This window comes from Pimephales promelas, chromosome 9 (assembly GCF_988280905.1).
Source record: "Pimephales promelas chromosome 9, fPimPro1.hap1.1, whole genome shotgun sequence".
In the NCBI taxonomy this organism is placed as follows: Eukaryota; Metazoa; Chordata; class Actinopteri; order Cypriniformes; family Leuciscidae; genus Pimephales; species Pimephales promelas.
This window is the reverse complement of record NC_142777.1, coordinates 2,560,483-2,586,168: the sequence shown is the minus strand read 5'-3', so window position 1 is coordinate 2,586,168 and position 25,686 is coordinate 2,560,483. Positions and strand designations below refer to the sequence as shown.

Genomic DNA, 25,686 nt, shown 5'->3' with positions numbered 1-25,686 from the left:
CATCAGCCACACATTACTTTTTGTCTAGCAATGTATACAAGGTCATACAGATTATTCTGTTCTGACCAATTGCGTAGGTTGAGCAAAGCCAGCAAACTGTCATATGCAATGGTGAAAGAATTAAATTAGTCAAGTCTTGTTTGTCTCAAACAGTTTACATGTTCTTCACTGTACGAAAACAGAACAGACATCATATTTAATGGCGAAGCAATCAAATCTGTGACACATGTTAAATATTTAGGAATAATAATAGAACAACACCTGTCATTTAAAAAGTAAGAAGGGTTATAAAATAATGTTAAATTTAATTTAAATAATTTTTAATTTCTCAATCAGCTGCACTATTTTTGTACATACTCTGATCCTCCCTCACTTGTCGTAGTGTATAACAACTTGGTCACAAGGAGGTGCAACTTCACTTAAGCTGGTGTACTTCCCCCATAAACAAATTATGAAAGTGCTTGACAAAAAAACAAGGGACTATCATCATTGTCCTATTTTATAATGGTTCATAATAATTTTGTATTTTATACTGTTGTAAAAAATGTATTCATAATCTTGCTCCCCCTCCTCGTGCCTGGCCCATAACGGAAGCACTTTGGACTACAGTATCTGTAGATGTAGTAAATCTTACATTCCTGGACATATGTATTGTTATGTTTTATGTGGTCTATATGTAATATTGTTTGCTTTTTTATTTGTTTACCTGCCCAGATGTAAAGGTAGCAGATGTAAATGAGCTATTAGCTTACTCTGCTGCAATTACTTTTAATTGTGCATTGTCCCTGTAAAAATAAACAATAAAATGAACTGAAATTAAAGGCTTAACAGACTTAGCATATACAACTTGAAAAAAGAACTCCAGAAATAGGTTTGCTGGATTTGCTTCTCAATATTTTTTTCTATATTGTTCATATTTACCAACACATAGCCAGCTTAACATTAAGTCAGTCACCTCAGAAAAATTAAATTACTTCTAATATTATATTCCTTATTACACTGGCAGAATTTGTTCTTGTGTTCAGTATAAACTCATCATGATGGTTTTTCATACAACAAGACTTGTAATAATATGTCATCTTGATTCTCAAGTAAATGTATCTTGATTTAAGAATGTTTAGATTCTCAGGAAGAAAATCTTTTTATTAATATTTGTATTTTTCAATCTTCATGACAAAAACCTTTGATTTGTTCACTGCTTGCAGAATAGTACTCTGGTAAAAGTAGCAACAGTAATATCTTGACTAATTTTTTTTAATGTTTGACAGTAGTTTTTAAAATAAAGTAGTGCAATGAGCTCAATAATTTTTCAACCAACCAATCAGTGCACGGGAATGTTAACGAGCAGATCCTCTGTCACTAATTTCACAGGAACAAACCCAGGTGATGAAAATCTGTGTTTTTTTTTAAAAGCCCTGGCTTGAAGACTGTTTTAAATAAGCACAGAGAGGATGGTGGTTGTGTCATCTGTAATCAAGATGGCAATTTTATACTTCATGTTTTTGGTCTTTTTGTGTCATCAACTGGTGCCCAATGGTAAAGCTGTTTTCACTTTAGTGTAATGTTTTAAATGTGAAATACTGAGTGTGAGTGGGGGGTTGATAGGGAATCGATGCTGCTAATTTTTCAGGCAATGATTAGATCTGCTCTAGATTATGGGTGCTTTGTATATGGATCTGCTTCCAAAACTGTTCTAGCTAGGTTACGTGTGTTGCAAGCAAGGGCTTTGGGGCTTTGCTGTGGAGCCTTTAGAACTTCCCCAGTTCCTGCACTACTCATTGAAATGGGAGAAATGCCCTTATGGTTAAGATGTATTAAATTAGGTTAACAGTACTGGGTAAAACTTAGTGGGTGTAATCACACCTTCCCAGCAAGGTGTCTGTAACAAGAGGTTGCTGGACCTAATAGATATAATAGATTTTTTTTTTTTTGTCATAGTAAATCAGTGGACAGGGAAGATGAGCATGGATCAGGGAGGTGTTGTAGAGCACACAAGTTGGTTACCAATACCATATTGGGTGTTGCCTGAAATGAATATTGAGCTTGGTTTTCTACAGGGAAAAAAGATAAGTGGGAAGTGGCACCAAAAATAGAGGAATATCTTAATTTAATTGGAGCACAATGATTGTTTTTACAGCTGGATCTCGAGTTCCAGTTAGTGGGGTGTATGTGGAGTAGCTAGGGTTGGCATATTTTTAATGGAAGCTCTGTCTTCACTGCTGAATTAATGGCAATTTTATGGGCTCTATGGTGGATTGAGGAAGTCAAACCTAGAGAAGTTATTATATGCTCTGATTCTGTTGGTGCTCTAGATAATTTAAAAGTAGGAAAATCTAAAGCTCGTCCTGACCTTGTCAATGACGTGTTGAATGTGGTTTTTAGTACTAGGTTTATTTGCAACGTCAGTTTTTGCTGGGTTCCTGGGCACGCTGGGAGGAGGGGTAATGAATGGGTGGATAATATTGCAAAGGAGAGCTTAGGAAGAGAAGTAGATGTCCACGTATTATTAGGGAGAGTGGAATTAAGAGAGAAAATTTGAAGAGGGATCATAAAAGAATTGCAGAGAGGGTGGGGAAAGGATATTAGGGGTAGAATTACTTTTCTATACAACCTGAATTTAGGAAAAGATGCTCGTAACATTTTGTTCTGCAGGCACTTGGTTAAAATGTGCAGATTGAGATTGGGGCACTATGGGTTAAATTATTCTTTGCACATTGTAGGGAAGCATGTTTCTGGCTTGTGTGAGTGGGAGTCTTGAGACTATGTGTAGGGCATGTTTTCCTGTAATGCAGTGATGAACATAAACTGATTGTAAGAATTTAGTTCAAACTTTGACCTGTGGTGGGCAGTAATACGCTCAGCAGCGTCTACACTGCTGGAGTCTTACAAGAAGATGAAGTGTAAATACATTTGTAACTTTTACTTTGCATCTTGTTTTCAGGATTTGCGTCTCCAGTTGGGCGTCATTTTTTCCAGACTAATATTGAACAAGCACGCTTGGAGAGCAAAGGTTTGTAACTATGGTTAACATTGTTTTCTTCTGTTGTTGTTTTCTTATATTATGCAAAGATAACTTAACAAGGCCTGATTACTTGTATTCAAATAACACGTCTTATTTTCCAGATGGTCCCTTGTCTGTCCCTTGTGTGAACAAACAAAATTCAACAGGGCCAGTGGTAGTGAAGTGTGAAATGGCTGTTGAGATGTCTTTGCCAAATGCATCTGGGCTAACTATCCAAAAAGGTGACTTGTGCTGATGTTATGAAGTTGACAAAGAAACTGAGGAAAGATACTTTTTTTTCTGTCTTTATTAAAACCAATATTTTTTTAGGCATTGATTGGAAATTGATGGAGATTCCTGCTGAGGTGGATAAGAAATTAACAGCATCAAGCAGTGTCCCAGCTGAAGCGTCCAGCCGTGACGGAGCTGAGGTTGGTGGGAAGTTGACAGCATCCAGCCATGTTCCTGCTGAGGTTGGTGGGAAGCTCACTGAGGCAAGCTATGTCCCTGCTGAGGTTGATGGGAAGCTAACAGTATCCAACAGTGTCCCTGCTGAGGTTGATGGGAAGCTAACAGTATCCAACAATGTCCCCACTGAGGTTGATGGGAAGTTGACCGCATCCAGCCAAGTCCCTGCTGAGGTTGATGGGAAGCCAACAGTATCCAACAATGTCCCCACTGAGGTTGGTGGGAAGTTGACCACATCCAGCCAAGTCCCTGCTGAGGTTGATGGGAAGCCAACAGTATCCAACAATGTCCCCACTGAGATTGATGGGAAGTTGACCGCATCCAGCCAAGTCCCTGCTGAGGTTGATGGGAAGCCAACAGTATCCAACAATGTCCCAGCTGAGGTTGATGGGAAGTTGACCGCATCCAGCCAAGTCCCTGCTGAGGTTGATGGGAAGCTAAAAGTATCCAACAATGTCCCAGCTGAGGTTGATGGGAAGTTGACCGCATCCAGCCAAGTCCCTGCTGAGGTTGATGGGAAGCCAACAGTATCCAACAATGTCCCCACTGAGGTTGATGGGAAGTTGACCACATCCAGCCAAGTCCCTGCTGAGGTTGATGGGAAGCTAAAAGTATCCAACAATGTCCCCAGTGAGGTTGATGGGAAGTTGACCACATCCAGCCAAGTCCCTGCTGAGGTTGATGGGAAGCTAAAAGTATCCAACAATGTCCCAGCTGAGGTTGATGGGAAGTTGACCGCATCCAGCCAAGTCCCTGCTGAGGTTGATGGGAAGCCAACAGTATCCAACAATGTCCCCACTGAGGTTGATGGGAAGTTGACCGCATCCAGCCAAGTCCCTGCTGAGGTTGATGGGAAGCCAACAGTATCCAACAATGTCCCAGCTGAGGTTGATGGGAAGTTGACCGCATCCAGCCAAGTCCCTGCTGAGGTTGATGGGAAGCCAACAGTATCCAACAATGTCCCAGCTGAGGTTGATGGGAAGTTGACCGCATCCAGCCAAGTCCCTGCTGAGGTTGATGGGAAGCCAACAGTATCCAACAATGTCCCCACTGAGGTTGATGGGAAGTTGACCGCATCCAGCCAAGTCCCTGCTGAGGTTGATGGGAAGCCAACAGTATCCAACAATGTCCCAGCTGAGGTTGATGGGAAGTTGACCGCATCCAGCCAAGTCCCTGCTGAGGTTGATGGGAAGCTAAAAGTATCCAACAATGTCCCAGCTGAGGTTGATGGGAAGTTGACCGCATCCAGCCAAGTCCCTGCTGAGGTTGATGGGAAGCCAACAGTATCCAACAATGTCCCAGCTGAGGTTGATGGGAAGTTGACCGCATCCAGCCAAGTCCCTGCTGAGGTTGATGGGAAGCCAACAGTATCCAACAATGTCCCCACTGAGGTTGATGGGAAGTTGACCGCATCCAGCCAAGTCCCTGCTGAGGTTCATGGGAAGCTAAAAGTATCCAACAATGTCCCAGTTGAGGTTGATGGGAAGTTGACCGCATCCAGCCAAGTCCCTGCTGAGGTTGATGGGAAGCCAACAGTATCCAACAATGTCCCCGCTGAAGCTGACGGGAAGCTAACAGTATCCAACGATGTCCCCGCTGAGGTTGATGGAAAGTTGACCACATCCAGCCAAGTCCCTGCTGAGGTTGATGGGAAGTTAACAGTATCCAACAATGTCCTGACTGAGGTTGATAGGAAGCTAACAGTATCCAACAATGTCCCGAATGAGGTTGATGGGAAGCTAACAGTATCCAACAATGTCCCCGCTGAGGTTGATGGGAAGCTAACAGTATCCAACAATGTCCCTGCTGAGGTTGATGGGAAGCTAACAGTATCCAACAATGTCCCTGCTGAGTTTGATGGGAAGTTGACCGCATCCAACAATGTCCCTGCTGAGGTTGATGGGAAGCCAACAGTATCCAACAATGTTCCTGCTGAAGCTGACGGGAAGCTAACAGCATCCAACGATGTCCCTGCTGAGGTTGATGGGAAGCTAACAGTATCCAACAATGTCCCCGCTGAGGTTGATGGGAAGCTAACAGTATCCAACAATGTCCCTGCTGAGGTTGATGGGAAGCTAACAGTATCCAACAATGTCCCCGCTGAGGTTGATGGGAAGTTGACCGCATCCAACAATGTCCCTGCTGAGGTTGATGGGCAGCTAACAGTATCCAACAATGTCCTGACTGAGGTTGATGGGAAGCTAACAGTATCCAACAATGTCCCCGCTGAGGTTGATGGGAAGTTGACCGCATCCAACAATGTCCCTGCTGAGGTTGATGGCAAGCCAACAGTATCCAACAATGTCCCTGCTGAGGTTGATGGCAAGCCAACAGTATCCAACAATGTCCCCGCTGAGGTTGATGGGAAGTTGACAGCATCCAGCCAAGTCCCTGCTCAGGTTGATGGGAAGTTGACCACATCCAGCCAAGTCCCTGCTGAGGTTGATGGAAAGCTAACAGTATTCAACAATGTCCCTGCTGAGGTTGATGGGAAGTTGACCACATCCAGCCAAGTCCCTGCTGAGGTTGATGGGAAGCTAACAGTATCCAACAATGTCCCAGCTGAGGTTGATGGGAAGGTAACAGTATCCAACAATGTCCCGACTGAGGTTGATGGGAAGCTAACAGTATCCAACAATGTCCCGACCGAGGTTGATGGGAAGTTGACCGCATCCAACAATGTCCCTGCTGAGGTTGATGGGAAGCTAAAAGTATCCAACGATGTCCCTGCTGAAGCTGACGGGAAGCTAACAGCATCCAACAATGTCCCTGCTGAGGTTGATGGGAAGCTAACAGTATCCAACAATGTCCCCGCTGAGGTTGATGGGAAGCTAACAGTATCCAACAATGTCCCTGCTGAGGTTGATGGGAAGCTAACAGTATCCAACAATGTCCCCACTGAGGTTGATGGGAAGTTGACCGCATCCAACAATGTCCCTGCTGAGGTTGGTGGGAAGCTAGCAGTATCCAACAATGTCCCGACTGAGGTTGATGGGAAGCTAACAGTATCCAACAATGTCCCCGCTGAGGTTGAAGGGAAGCTAACAGTATCCAACAATGTCCCTGCTGAGGTTGATGGAAAGCTAACAGTATCCAACAATGTCCCTGCTGAGGTTGATGGGAAGCTAACAGTATCCAACAATGTCCCCGCTGAGGTTGATGGGAAGCTAACAGTATCCAACAATGTCCCAGCTGAGGTTGATGGGAAGCCAACAGTATCCAACAATGTCCCCACTGAGGTTGAAGGGAAGTTGACCGCATCCAACAATGTCCCTGCTGAGGTTGATGGGAAGCTAACAGTATCCAACAATGTCCCGACTGAGGTTGATGGGAAGCTAACAGTATCCAACAATGTCCCCGCTGAGGTTGATGGGAAGCTAACAGTATCCAACAATGTCCCTGCTAAAGTTGATGGGAAGCTAACAGTATCCAACAATGTCCCAGCTGAGGTTGATGGGAAGCTAACAGTATCCAACAATGTCCCTGCGGAGGTTGATGGGAAGTTGACCGCATCCAACAATGTCCCTGCTGAGGTTGATGGGAAGCTAACAGTATCCAACAATGTCCCCGCTGAGGTTGATGGGAAGTTGACCGCATCCAGCCAAGTCCCTGCTGAGGTTGATGGCAAGCCAACAGTATCCAACAATGTCCCTGCTGAAGCTGACGGGAAGCTAACAGCATCCAACAATGTCCCTGCTGAGGTTGATGGGAAGCCAACAGTATCCAACAATGTCCCTGCTGAAGCTGACGGGAAGCTAACAGTATCCAACAATGTCCCCGCTGAGGTTGATGGGAAGTTGACCGCATCCAACAATTTCCCTGCTGAGGTTGATGGGAAGCTAACAGTATCCAACAATGTCCCCGCTGAGGTTGATGGGAAGCTAACAGTATCCAACAATGTCCCTGCTGAGGTTGATGGGAAGCTAACAGTATCCAACAATGTCCCAGCTGAGGTTGATGGGAAGCCAACAGTATCCAACAATGTCCCCACTGAGGTTGAAGGGAAGTTGACCGCATCCAACAATGTCCCTGCTGAGGTTGATGGGAAGCTAACAGTATCCAACAATGTCCCGACTGAGGTTGATGGGAAGCTAACAGTATCCAACAATGTCCCCGCTGAGGTTGATGGGAAGCTAACAGTATCCAACAATGTCCCTGCTAAAGTTGATGGGAAGCTAACAGTATCCAACAATGTCCCAGCTGAGGTTGATGGGAAGCCAACAGTATCCAACAATGTCCCCACTGAGGTTGATGGGAAGTTGACCGCATCCAACAATGTCCCTGCTGAGGTTGATTGGAAGTTGACAGCATCCAACAATGTCCCTGCTGAGGTTGATGGGAAGCCAACAGTATCCAACAATGTCCCCACTGAGGTTGATGGGAAGTTGACCGCATCCAACAATGTCCCTGCTAAGGTTGATGGGAAGCTAACAGTATCCAACAATGTCCCCGCTGAGGTTGATGGGAAGCTAACAGTATCTTACAATGTCCCTGCTGAGGTTGATGGGAAGCTAACAGTATCCAACAATGTCCCTGCTGAGGTTAATGGGAAGCAAACAGTGTCCAACAATGTCCCGACTGAGGTTGATGGGAAGCTAACAGTATCCAACAATGTCCCCGCTGAGGTTGATGGGAAGCTAACAGTATCCAACAATGTCCCTGCTGAGGTTAATGGGAAGCTAACAGTATCCAACAATGTCCCGACTGAGGTTGATGGGAAGCTAACAGTATCCAACAATGTCCCCGCTGAGGTTGATGGGAAGCTAACAGTATCCAACAATGTCCCCGCTGAGGTTGATGGGAAGCAAACAGTATCCAACAATGTCCCGACTGAGGTTGATGGGAAGCTAACAGTATCCAACAATGTCCCTGCTGAGGTTGATGGGAAGCTAACAGTTTCCAACAATGTCCCTGCTGAGGTTGATGGGAAGCTAACAGTATCCAACAATGTCCCAGCTGAGGTTGATGGGAAGCTAACAGTATCCAACAATGTCCCAGCTGAGGTTGATGGGAAGCCAACAGTATCCAACAATGTCCCCACTGAGGTTGATGGAAAGCTAACAGTATCCAACAATGTCACTGCTGAGGTTGATGGGAAGCTAACAGTATCCAAAAATGTCCCCGCTGAGGTTGATGGGAAGCTAACAGTATCCAACAATGTCCCCGCTGAGGTTGATGGGAAGCCAACAGTATCCAACAATGTCCCTGCTGAGGTTGATGGGAAGCTAACAGTATCCAACAATGTCCCTGCTGAGGTTGATGGGAAGCTAACAGTATCCAACAATGTCCCTGCTGAGGTTGATGGGAAGCTAACAGTATCCAACAATGTCCCTGCTGAGGTTGATGGGAAGCTAACAGTATCCAACAATGTCCCAGCTGAGGTTGATTGGAAGCCAACAGTATCCAACAATGTCCCTGCTGAGGTTGATGGGAAGCTAACAGTATCCAAAAATGTCCCCGCTGAGGTTGATGGGAAGCTAACAGTATCCAACAATGTCCCCGCTGAGGTTGATGGGAAGCCAACAGTATCCAACAATGTCCCTGCTGAGGTTGATGGGAAGCTGACAGTATCCAACAATGTCCCAGCTGAGGTTGATGGGAAGATAACAGTATCCAACAATGTCCCTGCTGAGGTTGATGGGAAGCTGACAGTATCCAACAATGTCCCAGCTGAGGTTGATGGGAAGATAACAGTATCCAACAATGTCCCTGCTGAGGTTGATGGGAAGCTAACAGTATCCAACAATGTCCCAGCTGAAGTTGATGGGAAGCCAACAGTATCCAACAATGTCCCAGCTGAGGTTGATGGGAAGCTAACAGTATCCAACAATGTCCCTGCTGAGGTTGATGGGAAGCCAACAGTATCCAACAATGTCCCCGCTGAGGTTGATGGGAAGCTAACAGTATCCAACAATGTCCCTGCTGAGGTTGATGGGAAGCTAACAGTATCCAACAATGTCCCTGCTGAGGTTGATGGGAAGCTAACAGTATCCAACAATGTCCCTGCTGAGGTTGATGGGAAGCCAACAGTATCAAACAATGTCCCTGCTAAAGTTGATGGGAAGCTAACAGTATCCAACAATGTCCCCGCTGAGGTTGATGGGAAGCTAACAGTATCCAACAATGTCCCTGCTGAGGTTGATGGGAAGCCAACAGTATCCAACAATGTCCCTGCTGAGGTTGATGGGAAGCCAACAGTATCCAACAATGTCCCAGCTGAAGTTGATGGGAAGCCAACAGTATCCAACAATGTCCCTGCTGAAGTTGATGGGAAGCTAACAGTATCCAACAATGTCCCTGCTGAGGTTGATGGGAAGTTGACCACATCCAGACAAGTCCCTGCTGAGGTTGATGGGAAGTTAACACCATCCAACAATGTCCCAGCTGAGGTTGATGGGAAGCTAAAAGTATCCAACAATGTCCCTGCTGAGGTTGATGGGAAGTTGACAGTATCCAACAATGTCCCTGCTGAGGTTGATGGGAAGCTAACAGTATCCAACAATGTCCCAGCTGAAGTTGATGGGAAGCCAACAGTATCCAACAATGTCCCTGCTGAAGTTGATGGGAAGCTAACAGTATCCAACAATGTCCCCCCTGAGGTTGATGGGAAGCTAACAGTATCCAAAAATGTCCCCGCTGAGGTTGATGGGAAGCTAACAGTATCCAACAATGTCCCCGCTGAGGTTGATGGGAAGCCAACAGTATCCAACAATGTCCCTGCTGAGGTTGATGGGAAGCTAACAGTATCCAACAATGTCCCTGCTGAGGTTGATGGGAAGCTAACAGTATCCAACAATGTCCCTGCTGAGGTTGATGGGAAGCTAACAGTATCCAACAATGTCCCTGCTGAGGTTGATGGGAAGCTAACAGTATCCAACAATGTCCCAGCTGAGGTTGATTGGAAGCCAACAGTATCCAACAATGTCCCTGCTGAGGTTGATGGGAAGCTAACAGTATCCAAAAATGTCCCCGCTGAGGTTGATGGGAAGCTAACAGTATCCAACAATGTCCCCGCTGAGGTTGATGGGAAGCCAACAGTATCCAACAATGTCCCTGCTGAGGTTGATGGGAAGCTGACAGTATCCAACAATGTCCCAGCTGAGGTTGATGGGAAGATAACAGTATCCAACAATGTCCCTGCTGAGGTTGATGGGAAGCTGACAGTATCCAACAATGTCCCAGCTGAGGTTGATGGGAAGATAACAGTATCCAACAATGTCCCTGCTGAGGTTGATGGGAAGCTAACAGTATCCAACAATGTCCCAGCTGAAGTTGATGGGAAGCCAACAGTATCCAACAATGTCCCAGCTGAGGTTGATGGGAAGCTAACAGTATCCAACAATGTCCCTGCTGAGGTTGATGGGAAGCCAACAGTATCCAACAATGTCCCCGCTGAGGTTGATGGGAAGCTAACAGTATCCAACAATGTCCCTGCTGAGGTTGATGGGAAGCTAACAGTATCCAACAATGTCCCTGCTGAGGTTGATGGGAAGCTAACAGTATCCAACAATGTCCCTGCTGAGGTTGATGGGAAGCCAACAGTATCAAACAATGTCCCTGCTAAAGTTGATGGGAAGCTAACAGTATCCAACAATGTCCCCGCTGAGGTTGATGGGAAGCTAACAGTATCCAACAATGTCCCTGCTGAGGTTGATGGGAAGCCAACAGTATCCAACAATGTCCCTGCTGAGGTTGATGGGAAGCCAACAGTATCCAACAATGTCCCAGCTGAAGTTGATGGGAAGCCAACAGTATCCAACAATGTCCCTGCTGAAGTTGATGGGAAGCTAACAGTATCCAACAATGTCCCTGCTGAGGTTGATGGGAAGTTGACCACATCCAGACAAGTCCCTGCTGAGGTTGATGGGAAGTTAACACCATCCAACAATGTCCCAGCTGAGGTTGATGGGAAGTTGACAGTATCCAACAATGTCCCTGCTGAGGTTGATGGGAAGTTGACAGTATCCAACAATGTCCCTGCTGAGGTTGATGGGAAGCTAAAAGTATCCAACAATGTCCCTGCTGAGGTTGATGGGAAGTTGACAGTATCCAACAATGTCCCTGCTGAGGTTGATGGGAAGCTAACAGTATCCAACAATGTCCCAGCTGAAGTTGATGGGAAGCCAACAGTATCCAACAATGTCCCTGCTGAAGTTGATGGGAAGCTAACAGTATCCAACAATGTCCCCCCTGAGGTTGATGGGAAGCTAACAGTATCCAACAATGTCCCCCCTGAGGTTGATGGGAAGTTAACACCATCCAACAATGTCCCAGCTGAGGTTGATGGGAAGCCAACAGTATCCAACAATGTCCCAGCTGAGGTTGATGGGAAGTTAACACCATCCAACAATGTCCCAGCTGAGGTTGATGGGAAGCTAAAAGTATCCAACAATGTCCCCGCTGAGGTTGATGGGAAGCTAACAGTATCCAACAATGTCCCTGCTGAGGTTGATGGGAAGCCAACAGTATCCAACAATGTCCCTGCTGAGGTTGATGGGAAGCTAACAGTATCCAACAATGTCCCAGCTGAAGTTGATGGGAAGCCAATAGTATCCAACAATGTCCCTGCTGAAGTTGATGGGAAGCTAACAGTATCCAACAATGTCCCTGCTGAGGTTGATGGGAAGTTGACCACATCCAGACAAGTCCCTGCTGAGGTTGATGGGAAGTTAACACCATCCAACAATGTACCCCCTGAGGTTGATGGGAAGCCAACAGTATCCAACAATGTCCCAGCTGAGGTTGAAGGGAAGCCAACAGTATCCAACAATGTCCCAGCTGAAGTTGATGGGAAGCCAACAGTATCCAACAATGTCCCAGCTAAGGTTGATGGGAAGCTAACAGTATCCAACAATGTCCCAGCTGAAGTTGATGGGAAGCCAACAGTATCCAACAATGTCCCAGCTGAGGTTGATGGGAAGCCAACAGTATCAAACAATGTCCCTGCTGAAGTTGATGGGAAGCTAACAGTATCCAACAATGTCCCTGCTGAAGTTGATGGGAAGCCAACAGTATGCAACAATGTCCCAGCTGAGGTTGATGGGAAGTTGACCACATCCAGACAAGTCCCTGCTGAGGTTGATGGGAAGTTAACACCATCCAACAATGTCCCAGCTGAGGTTGATGGGAAGCTAAAAGTATCCAAAAATTTCCCTGCTGAGGTTGATGGGAAGCTAACAGTATCCAACAATGTCCCTGCTGAGGTTGATGGGAACTTGACCACATCCAGCAGTGTCCCCAATGAAGGTACTGGAAAGTGGACTGTATCCAACAATGTCCCACCTAAGGTTGATGGGAAATGGACCGCATCCAGCAGTGTCCCAGCTGAGGTTGATGGGAAGCTAACCGTATCCAACAATGTCCCCGCTGAGGTTAATGGGAAGTTGACTGCATCCAGCAATATCCTCTCTGAACAGTCCACCCAAATCCCTTTTGAGTTTGAGGGGTATTTGACTGCATCCAGCCAAGTCCCTGCTCAGGATAATGGGAAGTTGCTTGAGCACAAGCATTCAGATTAATTGATTTGACTTTTAGATCTTGATTTTAGTTAATAAAACCAGCTTTTTTTCTCTCGAAAGTTTCTTCTCTTGTTTGATTATTCTCTTTTGCATAACATGTCCTAGTTATCTAATGTTTTCAAAAAAGAATTCCAAAAAGGTTGTATCATATTTCATTGTTTTTTAAAGGTCCAAGTCTGCTTTGTTTTGGGCCATGAAAATTGCGTCTTAAATGCAAGTTTGAAAGAATGTATCATCTGTGAACTACAAATACATATTACATGTTCAGAGCACTTGTTAAATGAACAATGGTGGACTGTTTGTGCTGCTCACTAAATAGTTTATTAACACTTCTTTAGCAAAGTTTAGGTTTACTACAAACAGTGGAGATGTATTTAAATGCATATAAGAATGCTTGGCATGCACAGGCATGTAGAAGGGATATAGGCAGGGCTCGACTGGGACAAATCAGGCCTGGACACTTCATCCAGACCGGCCCACTATGCATGTAAACACGCATACATACACGCATCTACAACCCGGTCTCACCCCAAGACGTCATATAACTGACGTTTTGGGACGTCTTTTGACCATACGTCAATATTCGCCTTTTTAGGGCCCCCTTAAACGTCGGTAGATGAGGTTATGGGATCCTAACTCTACCCCATACCTAAACCTAACCCTAAACCTAACCTGTCACCTAACTGACGTTAAAGGTAAAGCGTCAGTTGTATGACGGCCCGGGATCGCCATCTACCGACGTTTAAGGGGGCCCTAAAAAGGCTGATATTGACGTATGGTCAAAATACGTCCCAAAACGTCAGTTATATGACTTTTTGGGATGAGACTGTGTTAGCATCTACACATGCATTAATCTGCATGTAAAAATGACTGATTAGATTGTATTTACTATCAAAACCAAGAAAAAAACTATTAAACTAAAAAACAAAGAAAATGGAAATGATTTTACAAGGCTTTATTGTAAATAATTGGTCTTAATTTAGTGTATGTGCAGCTTATTCTAATAGAAATATTAATGCTTAGGGTATACTGTGTGTATATATATATATACACAATGCAGTTTTCATTATGATAATTATTTAATGACACAAATGAAAATATAATAAACATCATGTAATATACTGCACATATTTAGCAAAATACTCCTCTATAGCTGTTTTTCAACTCAACTATGTGCTGTGGTGGTTAAATACCTGCAGGTAATGAACCTGCGTGAAGTTGGCCCCCACCCAACGCAAAACGTCGTCAAAATATGCTCAATCGTTTGTGCTCCGTTTGTGCTGGTTTGTGCTGTAAAAAGTTTTGTTTGTGCTGCTTCGGTTTTTTAGATATTAAAATAATATTTTTAGGTCATTCTGAGGTCACTCAGCCCCCCCACATGATCAAAATTCACCCAAAATAGTTAATATCACTTAAGTCTTTTGCTGGCCTTCCAGCAAATAATTCATTTATTTTAACACATCTGCCTCAAGTTCTTGTCGTTTTGTCTCTCTCAACTTCTCAGCCCCCCGTTTACATTTAGAGATTTTATGCTTTAACATGAATTTCGTTGCACATGAAAAAGCGGCCGCTTTTCAAGTCTAGAACTTGAATTTGATTCCGATTGGCCAATGTTGAGTGAACACGTCATGTGTCCTCTTCACACAGTTAGATCTGTCAGTCTCGCAGCTCACGTCAGCTTCATGCGACTTCATGAGAGAGACACATAAGCCAGGAATTGGACAATACAACAATGTATTTACGATAGTGATGTACTTGCGATATTTACAATTAATAATGATTTAAAAACAAAATACAAAACATGCAAGCCCAACCAGACCGCGGCCCACCGGGAATCTTCCGGTAGTTCCGCTGGCCAGTACATGCCTGGATATAGACAGCAGAATGTTGATCTATGTGAATGGGGATCTCTTGTGGCTGTAATGTCATCTGTATGTGAAACCTCACATACCTTTTAGTACTTTGTTGTTGATAAAATGCACCCTAAAACTGCATTTAAAAATTGGCACAATGTGGGTTTTAGGAGAGTATTGCATGTCCCTGTGCAGAATGTGAAGTCACCTTTATGAGTTGCTTTATACAAGTTATTTCAAAACCGCTTTACATTGATAACAGGAAAATTATGCATTTCAGCTGAATTCAGTTCAACACTCAAAAAAATGAACTAGGGAGGTTGTGCACTTTACATAATATATTTATATATAGTTTACTTATAATAATTATATTTTTTGAGTTTAAAGAGTTTAAATGTTAAATGTTTTCTATTAAGGTCTATGTAATTGTGTCTCAACTTAACAGTACAAAATCCTAATGAGTTGTCTAAACACAAACCATTTATGTTAAATAAAAAAGTGTGTACATCCAGAGGGTGGCAGTATAGTGCGAGCTGACTGCCATTTTGCCTGAACTTAATTTTATTGTGTTCAATCTGCTTAAATCTATGAACAACATAAGTTTACTTAATCCGTTTGTGTTGGATTACATGATTGATTTGTGTTGCCTTAACTGAAACTGGGCAGTGCTTTTAGTTCCCAGCATGCTTTGCATATGGTTGAATTAAGAGAGAATAAATGTTAAAATTAAGTGTTATTTTATGGGTTTCTAGAAAAGGGGAAGACTTGATAGTGTGTAATAGTGTTTAATGTTAAATTACATTGGAATTATTAAACCATTTAAATTACAGTGGGTTACCATTGTGGAGAAGAGTAGAGCATTTTGTTTGTCTGTCGACTGATTTTCATTATTTTCAATTGCTTTGAATTAAGAAGCATGTAAATCTTAGCATTCAAGATGCTAAGATGTGCTTCTGCTAGCAAATAGCTAGTTAAGGTCTATCAATTTAATTAAATGTAATATGTAATATGTAATATTAAATGTAATATTTCAAATGAAATATAAATGGATGAATGAATATAATAAAATGCCTTTGAATCATGGCAAGAAGCCTTTAGAAATTCACGTTGAGACTACTTAAATTGGGTAATTTAAAATTACATAATTCCATTATGTTGAAGTTACATGAACAAATTATGTTTGTTTAATGTAATCCAGTTATGTGGAACCTGTTGACAAATTAAAATTAATTAAAGCCAACATATTATTTTTTTTGAGTGAATGTTGATTCAGTTGAAAAGATAAATTATTTTTTAAATTAAATTAATTTCATCTGTAAGGCAGTTATAAAAATGTCATCCAGTTCAGTTTTTCACACAGCATTGTTGTCAGATAAATAATTTTGTTCAATATTACTTGTTGCTATTGGTAACATGCTGTTGCTCAAGCTTTTTGGGTACTGGCAACATGCTTGTTGCCTTGGCTTACTCAGGTACATTCAGATTTGCTCTGTCAGTTTTATGTTGGGAGATATTGGCATTTGGTTTTGTTTTGGGGGATTATTGCTGCTCCCTGCTCTTATCCATATTAGGCTGCCTGGATCCACAGGGAGTTCTTGCCCAGAAAGGACCCATACCGCCAATCCAAACTGTGCGCTAATTGTCAATTTGACGATAGTGGTCCTGACAGAAATCAGATGCCATTTTTCTTGTGGTGCAACGAGTACATAAGGATTTAAAGGAAGAGTTCCCGGTTCCGGCTGACATAATCTATGCAGCCTAAAACTGAAATATAAAAAATGTATTATGTTATCTGTATGCAAGGTCAAAGAGATGTGTGATTTATATTTAAACTGAGAGAGTGTGTCTGCTGCCCGGACAATGTTTGGAAGACTGTTCCAAAGTTTGGGTGCTAAATAGGAAAAGGATCTAGTGCCAGGAGTCGATTTTGATGTTTTAGGTGTTATCAACTGTCCGAATTTTGAGATCGCAATAGACATGAAGGACTATAATGTGTTAAAGGGATGGTAAAATGCCATTTTCACAAGATGTAAAATAAATCTCTGATATCCCCAGAGTGTGTGTGAGAATTTTTAGCACAAAATACCCCCCAGATATTTTGATATAGCATGTTAAAGTAATCACTTTTTGAGGGTTTTCAAAAACGCACAGTTTTGTGCCTGGCCCTTTAAAATTCAAATGAGCAGCTGCAGAGGGCGGGGTTTCAAGAGCTCGTGTGTGTTAGCAGCTGCGATTTCCACACGCTGACACACTAAAATGTCAGAAACTGTTCTCCCTTTAATGTTAAAATGGAGTCAGTCAAAGATGGAGAGACTCAAGAAGAAGTGACAACATGTAGAATGAAAAAGGACGTCAATGATTAGTTGATGAGTAGGGCTGTCAAACGATTAATCGCGATTAATCGCCTCCAAAATAAAAGTTTGTGTTTACATAATATATGTGTTGGTGCACTGTGTATTATTATTTTATATATATAAATACACACACATTCATGTATAGATTTAAGAAACACTTTCATGTATATAGTGTATAAAGATTTATGTATAATTTATATTATATATAAATATAAATATTTTATATATAAATGATTTTTTTTACTTAAATATAGATGCATGTGTGTGTATTTACGTATATACAAAATAATTATATGTAAACACAAACTTTTATTTTAGATGCGATTAATCGCGATTAATCGTTTGACAGCCCTATTGATGAGTTTGTTGCTGATGTGGAGTTAACTATCTTCAATTCAGATATTCTTTCATTGTAATCTATAAATCGCTCATATAGGAACAGTTTTTAGACCCACTCAGAGTGACTTTCTATTGCATGTGAAAAGATGGATGCTAAAGTTTGAGCTGACTCACAAATGTACTCTTATAGACCTCATGCACCAGAGAAACGTGGGCACCGTCATCTTTAGAATATTGTCTTTGAACTTCCGTTTTTGCGGTCGCTCTGTATGTCTATGGCATCGCTGTCGATGAGTAATTAGCAGGTGAATAAGATTTAGGCTACTTATTGTAGAGTTAACAAAAGTTATCATGAGCTAATGTATATCATCAGCATTGTAGAGCAGATGTATTACAAATGTCGACCGGGAAATCAGTTCCGCATCAGGAAATCGGGAAAATTAGTTCTGCATTTGACGCAAGGATGCTCTTCAGTTTCCGGTTGGGGAGATTAAGCGGAGGAAAACCAAGGAAAACGGGATTATGGCAGAGTCTTCAAAATTTACTGTCCTCCTGTCTTTGAAACGAAACTTTCATATGTTTAGATGTAATTTTATATACAGTTATGTTTATTTAATATAATTTTAAAAAGAAGCATAAACATAACGAGGGGTGTCTGTTTTGTCTGTTTTTGTGCCTAACGTTTCTTTAGTATAACCATGGAGTATAAAATTCAATATAAATTCTCGGTATTGCATTGGACTCTACGATCGCCGGAAGTTATCGAGCAGACCTTCACCGGAAATACCGCCGTGCATAGAGCCCAAATACACAACATAGGATAAGTTCGTTCCTGCTTCTTTTTTATGTTCTGAAGATTTAAAAAATGTATTTATCAATTTATAAATTTCACTGTAAACTATGAAAGAAATGTATGTACATTTTTAGAATAATACATTTCGACATTAAACACAACAATGCACGCCATCGCATTCGCGACTCTATGAAAGCTCTCTTCCCAAGCAGTTTGAGGTGTGAACACTAGAGGTCAGCAGAGAGTCGGATAGATCTCATAGAAATCCACACCAAACAAAGATTTAGCTCATTAGCAGTACCTTTTTCCACAGCTGTATACTTTACAATCTTATATTGAACTTAAATTAAGGGTAAATAAAATTACAAACACATTAGGTTTTTAATAAAATTAAGATTTAACACTCAATAGACTGAGCTGAAAGTGTAATTCTTTATCTTGAAGCTGCTGCTGATACTTGTCTTCAGAGAGCATGTTTCTGCATCATCATGACCCTGTCAGTCTGCTCCCTGAACTCTGAGCCTGTCCTTTGAAAAGACACATTGTTTCTTAAGGCTGTTCTCTGAGTCTGTGTAGGAGAGACTGAGAGCAGCATTACACTGAAGCACAGCACTGCTGCCTACAGACATGGGTAAGCTCAGCATTTCTACTCTTTAAAAGGGACGTTTTGGCCAATTTTGTTTATGATTTGAGTGAAAAATGTTATCTGTAGTTTGATTAACTAGTACACACTTGTATATCTCATTTTTGAGAGTGTCTGAATGTCACTGCAATACTAAATTCCTGCACAGGGGAGTTGCTCAGAACTAACTTTTCATTCATTCATAATTTTAGCATGTGTTTTAGTGGATGTTTGAAGTCAGTTCCTCACACAGGTGTAGATCATAGCTTTAACAATCATTCACTAACGCCATTGCTTTTTGAACAGTATATGCCTTGTGGAATGCTTTGCTTGTGCTGTATTTCTTGAAAATCAAATTGCATTTTGTTTGATTTTTGGATATGTTAACTAGTGCTGTGTATGAATAGCTTTCTTTGTGTCTGTAGTAATTCAAATTATATCATTTTTCATTAAGTTTAACCAACTTTTCATACGCCGCTGTTCGAAAAGTGAGGAATCTGTAAGATTTAAAATGAGCTGCTCACCAAGGCTGCATTAATTTGATCAAAAATAGTAATATTGTGAAATACTTTTACCGTTTAACATAAAATATAATTTATTTCTGTGATCAAACAGAATTTTCAGCATCATTACTCCAGTCTTCAGTGCCACATGATCCTTCAGAAATCAGTCTAAGATCATTTCTGATTATCAATGTTGAAAATAGTTGTGCTGCTTCATATTACAAAATTACAAAAATAACGTTTTATAATATGATATTGCTGAGTCACAACTAGGGTTGGATATCGTTTTAATTTTAGCGATTCCGATTCTTATGGATTCCTAACTTTAGTCTTTAGTTTAAAAATACCTCGCAAAAACAACTAACCTATCAAATATAAATTAAATTATTTTATTTTATTTTATTTTTTCCCCCTCTGGCTTAATTTATTTATTTATTTATTTAAGTGTATTTAAGGAGCCCTGTACTCATTGTGTTATGAATTGTTTCTGCCTTTCCTGTTTTAACCTGTGAAGCACATTGGGTTGTTCAGTTAAATGTGCTATACAAATAAAATGACTTGACTTGACTTATTTTAATAAATAAATATTGTTATTTATATTATTTAAATACTCAGTAATTAAAATAAAAAAAATAAACAAATTATCAAAGCATACCTGAACATTAGAAATAGATAGAAATAAACAGTGTTTTAAGACGTTCAGACTGTCTTTAATTGTTTGGTTAACCTTAATATAGAGACGACAGCTGGAATAATAGGCTGCTGTCGCTTTAAGAGCTGCACGGATCCAATATACTACTGACACATGTCTATTTTCTTTTTCAACTGTTTACAATAATTTAAGACATAACCGACTCTGTTTACGAGAATATTTTGACATATTTTTGTGTGTAATTGTCCGTTCAAGTGCAGAGAACTCAGTTCAGTATATCGTGCACTATACAGTATGAGTGGTGGCTTTCTGTGTGTGTGCTTTCAGAAAACAGCGCACGAGTCTTCTTGAGCTTGAATGGTTTAAATATGCACACAAATGAAATCTAAAAGCGGAATCTAAATTTTAATTTTGCAATAAGAATCTGATTCCTGACCTTAAAGCCTAGTTCACACTACATGATTTTAAAACGTCGGGCTGAACCGTGTGGCTCACATTACGTGACTTGCTCTCTGTGAAATCAGGAGTGTTCAAGTTGTTGAGCTGTTCACACCACACAACACAACGTGATCGATCCGCAACTGGAGGTAACGCACTATTCGAGTTGACAACGATTCTATCTTGTCTACAAACCACGTATTGTCACGAAAAAATCACACGATAAAACGAATCGGAAATACCCAGCGAGGAAGATGAAGAACACAACATGCGAATATGGACGTCAGACAGAAACTAGAGCTGGGAACTGTTTGCGTGATGATTTGCTCTGAGAGAAAATTTAAAAAATACGATTTACCCCGTGACCTCAACCCATGCCTTGCTCTGATTGGCTGTAGCTCATGACATCACTGAGGTTGAGTCGTGCGACCACTCTGGATAACTAGCTTGCTAGATATTTTTCTGGGCCTGGCGAGGCGTCTGCGAGCGTCTTTGATGCGTTGATGGCTCTTTCATACTAACAGATTGGCGAGCGTTCATCATCCGCTAATCCCCCGATAACACCCTGACCTGTCCGCGAGCTCAACGATTTGCAAATCGGGCTTAATCATGTAGTGTGAACTAGGCTTAAGGCAAATAACCTTTATTTATATAGCACTTTTAAGAGTAGAGATTGTTTTACAGTGATAACAGGAAAATTATCCAACTTAAAGGGATAGTTCACTTTGAAATTAATGTTTGGTATGTTTTATCTTACCTCAAGGGCATCCAAGATGTAGGTGTCTTTGTTTCCGCAGTATTTTCAATTTTGATATTTTTAGGTCAAACCGTTCTTGTCAGTCAGTCATATAATGGAGGTTTAGGGGGTCCACCTCAAAGAGCATGCACAGAGAAGTCCAAATTAAACATGATTTAATGACTCGTAAATGTAAGTACACATTGATGGCCTAAGACAACACATTCTTACCCCAAAAAGTCATATAACTGACTTTTTTGGGACGTCTTTTGACCATACATCAATATTTGCCTTTTTAGGGTACCCTTAAACGTCGGTAGATGGCGATCCCGGGCTGTCATACAACTGACGCTTTACCTTTAACGTCAGTTAGGTGACGGGTTAGGTTTAGGTCTGGGGTAGAGTTAGGATCCCATAACCTCATCTACCGACGTTTAAGGGGGCCCTAAAAAGGCGAATATTGACGTATGGTCAAAAGACGTCCCAAAACGTCAGTTATATGACTTTTTGGGGTGAGACTGCGCTGCCTAAGACACGAAACGAGCGGTTTGTGTGAGAAAACAAACAGTATTTATATCGGTTTTACCTCGTGTAACCACAGTCACGTCCTGAGGGCGCGGGCACTTCGGTCTGCGCAAGTGCCGGAAGTGATCTCTCGCGTGTGTACGTCACTCATTGTTTACACAGATTTCGGAAGTTTTATCCTTTCACTGTGAAGATCTAAACATATTTAGATTACGACTGATAGACAAGAACGGTTTGACCTAAAAATATCAAAATTGAAACTACTGTGGAAACAAAGACACCTACATCTTGGATGCCCTTGAGGTAAGATAAAACATATCAAAAACTAATTTCAAAGTGTGAACTATCCCTTTAAGTATTTGATCTTCGATTCCTAACCTTAGTCACACAATGCATTTAATTCAAATTTGACGGGATTAAAAAAAAATAATGATTCAAACAAAACCAGATATTCCTCTGTTGATAAATCAAACAGCATGGGTGATTTAACCCTCAGCGCAGTCGAAGCACCCCCTCGGTGTTGACTCTGGTTCCTCCCCTAGGCTCATGTCAGTCCGTCTGTAGGGCCTGCGGTGGCACCGGCTCTTTGTTTGCGTGCCATTGCTGGCCCTTGTGTGGCATCGAGACAAAGGCTATTGTCAGTGCAGCCACAAAAAGAGACACTCTGGCTCTTGGTCCTCCTTATTTTCTCACACTCCTCATGCCGTGGTACGGAGCAGCTCCGTCGCTCCCCCACACACACACACACCAGCACATGATCCGGGTGGAGGAAGAATCACACACACTCACACTCGCACTCCTCGCTGCAGCTGCTGCTTTGTCGCAGTGTTTCAGATTTGGCACATGTGAATGGATTGTGAATAGACATCTATGAGAGTATGGGCTTGTTATATTGTTTTAGGTTTGAATGAGCACTGTTTGCTGTGTGTATTATTAGTCTATATTATTTACTACGCTGATGTTGAATTCTTAAGCACTGAGCAGGCATTACTAATCACACTAACAATACATCTAGCACCAGTGCTCAATAAATGTATTTTGGGTTATACGCAATAACCCTCGCTATATGCAATACAAGTTGTATTTGTGTAGCGCTTTTCACAATAATAGTTTCAAAGCTGCTTCACCGAAATGCATGTTTAACTGATGCAGTGTCATTTGGCCCTAATGAATCTAGCATTAAAGGCACACTATGCAGGAATCCCGTTTTTGTCAAACATTGCCCCCTAGTGTAGCTGTGGAGTACTTGTGTTTAACGTTGTGAATACCACTCACACATAGACTGGTGTCTGCACTCACGGCAGCTTTGAAGCTGTTGTATTAAAGGGTTAGTTCACCCAAAAATTAAAATTAAGTCATTAATTACTCACCTCCATGCTGTTCAACCCCGTAAGACCTTCGTTCGTCTTCTGAACACAAATGAAGATATTTTTGATTAAATTTGAGAGTTGGATCACTGCTACATATGGCGCTTTTCCACTGCATAGTACGGTACGGTTCGGCCCAGTACGCTTCGACTCGGCGCGGAACAGTTCGGATCGCTTTGCGTTTCCATTGCAGTAGTACCCCTTCCAAGTGTGTGGGACTGATCGTTATTTGCGCGCGCCTCTACTGCCATGACATCATCTTAAAAGCGCCACATTTTCAAACTCACAACACAGGAACAATGGAGACTATCGAGGGGATGGTGTTCCTGATTCTCGGTATGTGGTTGTTTTTAACTGCTAGACTTAAAAATGTGTTTAAAATGAGGCTGATGGCAGCAAAACAAAAATACTGCTAAAAAAGTGTCTCGTGTCGCAAATTTAATGACGCTAGTAGTGACGCTGGTAGTGACGATTCTGTCTGACCAATCAGTTATCTGCAGTGTTTCACGTCACATTTTAGTACCGGTACGGTACGCTTGGAACCTCAACAGACCAGGTACCATTTAAAGCGACCCGAAGCGAACCGTACTGTACCGTACCATGCAGTGGAAAAGCACCACAAGTGAGCCGTACCGAACCGAACCGTACCGTACTATGCAGTGGAAAAGCGCCTATAGACTGCCTAAGGGATTGAAACTTGACAGCCCAGAAAGTCAATGAAGAAAATGTTTAAATATTCCATGTGACTACCGTGGCTCAACTATAAGTTTATCAAGCGACGAGAAAAAATTTTGTGCGAAAAAACAAACAAAAATAACGACTTTATTCGACTATTCCTTTTCTTCCTTCTGGGCCTGAGATTTCCACGACGTATGCGCAAGAATTGCGATCTCCTTCAACTAATTCAGTTCAGTTCTCGCGCATGCATCGTGGAATTATGCGTCGTTATTTTTGTTTGTTTTTTCGACACAAAAACAAGTATTTGCGTCGCTTGATAACCTTATAGCTGAGCCACTGTTATAAGATTTTCTTCAATGGCTTTCTTAGCCGTCAAGTTTCAATCCCTTATTTTCATTTTTGGGTGAACTGTCTCGAGTATCGAGCTTTTTCCATCGTCGAGTATCACCTCTGAAATGCGCGCAATTGTCTTCCTGCTTCATCGGTTGTGGTTGATGTGTGTGACATCGTTGGTATAAAGCATGTTGTGATACTCGCGAGATTTGTCGCTCCTCTCAAACTTGCATTGCTGATTTTTTCCTTCGGCGTCCCCCTCAAGTTTTACTACCAGGAGGATTCGGCCTAATACGAGTTTGTTAACCACCGAAATGACTTTGAAGCTGTTATGTTAAATTACAATTCTTGCATTGTGTGGCTTTAAAGGTCAACTTATGACGTTCGCTTGGTTTTTGCATTCAAAAACATCAAAATGAATAAGTAATAGGCTATTTTCTACCCTTTCTCAAAAACGCTGGGTTTTATATGTGTGTTTTGCACTGAAGACTTGGAAGTAAACGCCCACTGCTGTGAGTGGATAACAGTTTTGCGTATTATAATGAGTTTCGACTCACCCGTCAGTGCACGTGGGGGAAATTGTTTTGAAAATGTCCAATGTTGTAAAATGGCAACAGGTCTGCAAATCCAGTCTTGTTTCCAAAACAATCCTCAGTGAAATGAAGCGAACAGACGGACAATGTTTTACCCTCATCAGCTGGAACGTCATTAAAAATAAAGTTTATCCATGCAGTCCTATTGGAATCCAGAGGAAGCTTAAGCAGCGACTGTCTTCTTCCACAACCAGGCGCTATATTCAGAAAACAGTTATATACAAAGTAGCAAGACCGCTTCGGACCTTATAAGCTAGTGTTTAGCAATATTTTATCATCGATGCGGGACTTAACAAGCAGCCATTATAGAGTTATGACCTAAAAACTCTAACCCCGGTTTCACAGAAAGGCTTAAGCCTAGTCCCAGACTAAAATGCAATGAGCTGCTTTACCTGAAAGCATATCTTAAAATATGTCACTGTCATTGTTTTGTCTCAAGATTTTTTTTATTTTTTTTCTTTCCTAAGGCACGTTTATAAAAGTTTGGAACTAATACTGGTTTCATCTAAGCCCTGTTTGTGAAACCGGGGCTATAAACTGCAAGCTGTCTAGATGGAAATTAGGTTGTAAGATACTATGTGTACATGTTTTTGGTTAAGGGAATAATGTCTCTGTTTTATCAGAATTAAATAGAGCAGTGTAAATAAATGAATGTCAATTTAATGGCAATGGTAATGTAACGACATGTTGACTGGTTAAAAGTAAGTTCCATGTGGAAATGTAGTTTAAGAAAAAAAGGCAATAAAATGTTGTTAAATTTACAGTGTTAAAAAAAAATCCCAGAATTCCATGTTTCTTAGTTGTTTTTTTATCAGCTTTATAAACTACGATTTTATTCTTAACTTGTTGTTAAATTAATGTTTATTGAATTGTTTTGCATCATGTGTGTTACCATAATGGTGTTGTGTGTGTG

At 41.6% G+C, this 25,686-nt stretch overlaps 2 protein-coding genes across 3 annotated transcripts in view; both read left to right on the top strand.

The window, feature by feature from the left end:
• Positions 1–1,449: 1,449 nt before the first annotated feature.
• LOC148977463 (uncharacterized) lies at positions 1,450–13,040 on the top strand. Its single transcript, XM_089134681.1, has 4 exons — positions 1,450–1,536; positions 2,942–3,010; positions 3,124–3,243; positions 3,332–13,040. The coding sequence occupies exons 1-4, from the start codon at positions 1,452–1,454 to the stop codon at positions 12,985–12,987; spliced, it is 9,930 nt and encodes a 3,309-aa protein (XP_088990807.1). The 5' UTR covers positions 1,450–1,451; the 3' UTR covers positions 12,988–13,040.
• Positions 13,041–18,768: 5,728 nt separating this feature from the next.
• plp1a (proteolipid protein 1a) overlaps positions 18,769–25,686 on the top strand; it is a 20,393-nt gene continuing 13,475 nt past the window's right edge. The window contains exon 1 of one of the 2 annotated variants that reach the window (XM_089134678.1): positions 18,769–18,957. In XM_089134678.1, coding sequence (XP_088990804.1) covers positions 18,954–18,957 — 4 coding nt within the window. In that variant the 5' untranslated portion in view covers positions 18,769–18,953. The remainder of the gene's footprint in view (positions 18,958–25,686) is intronic. The other variant, XM_089134679.1, reaches the window with a different exon arrangement.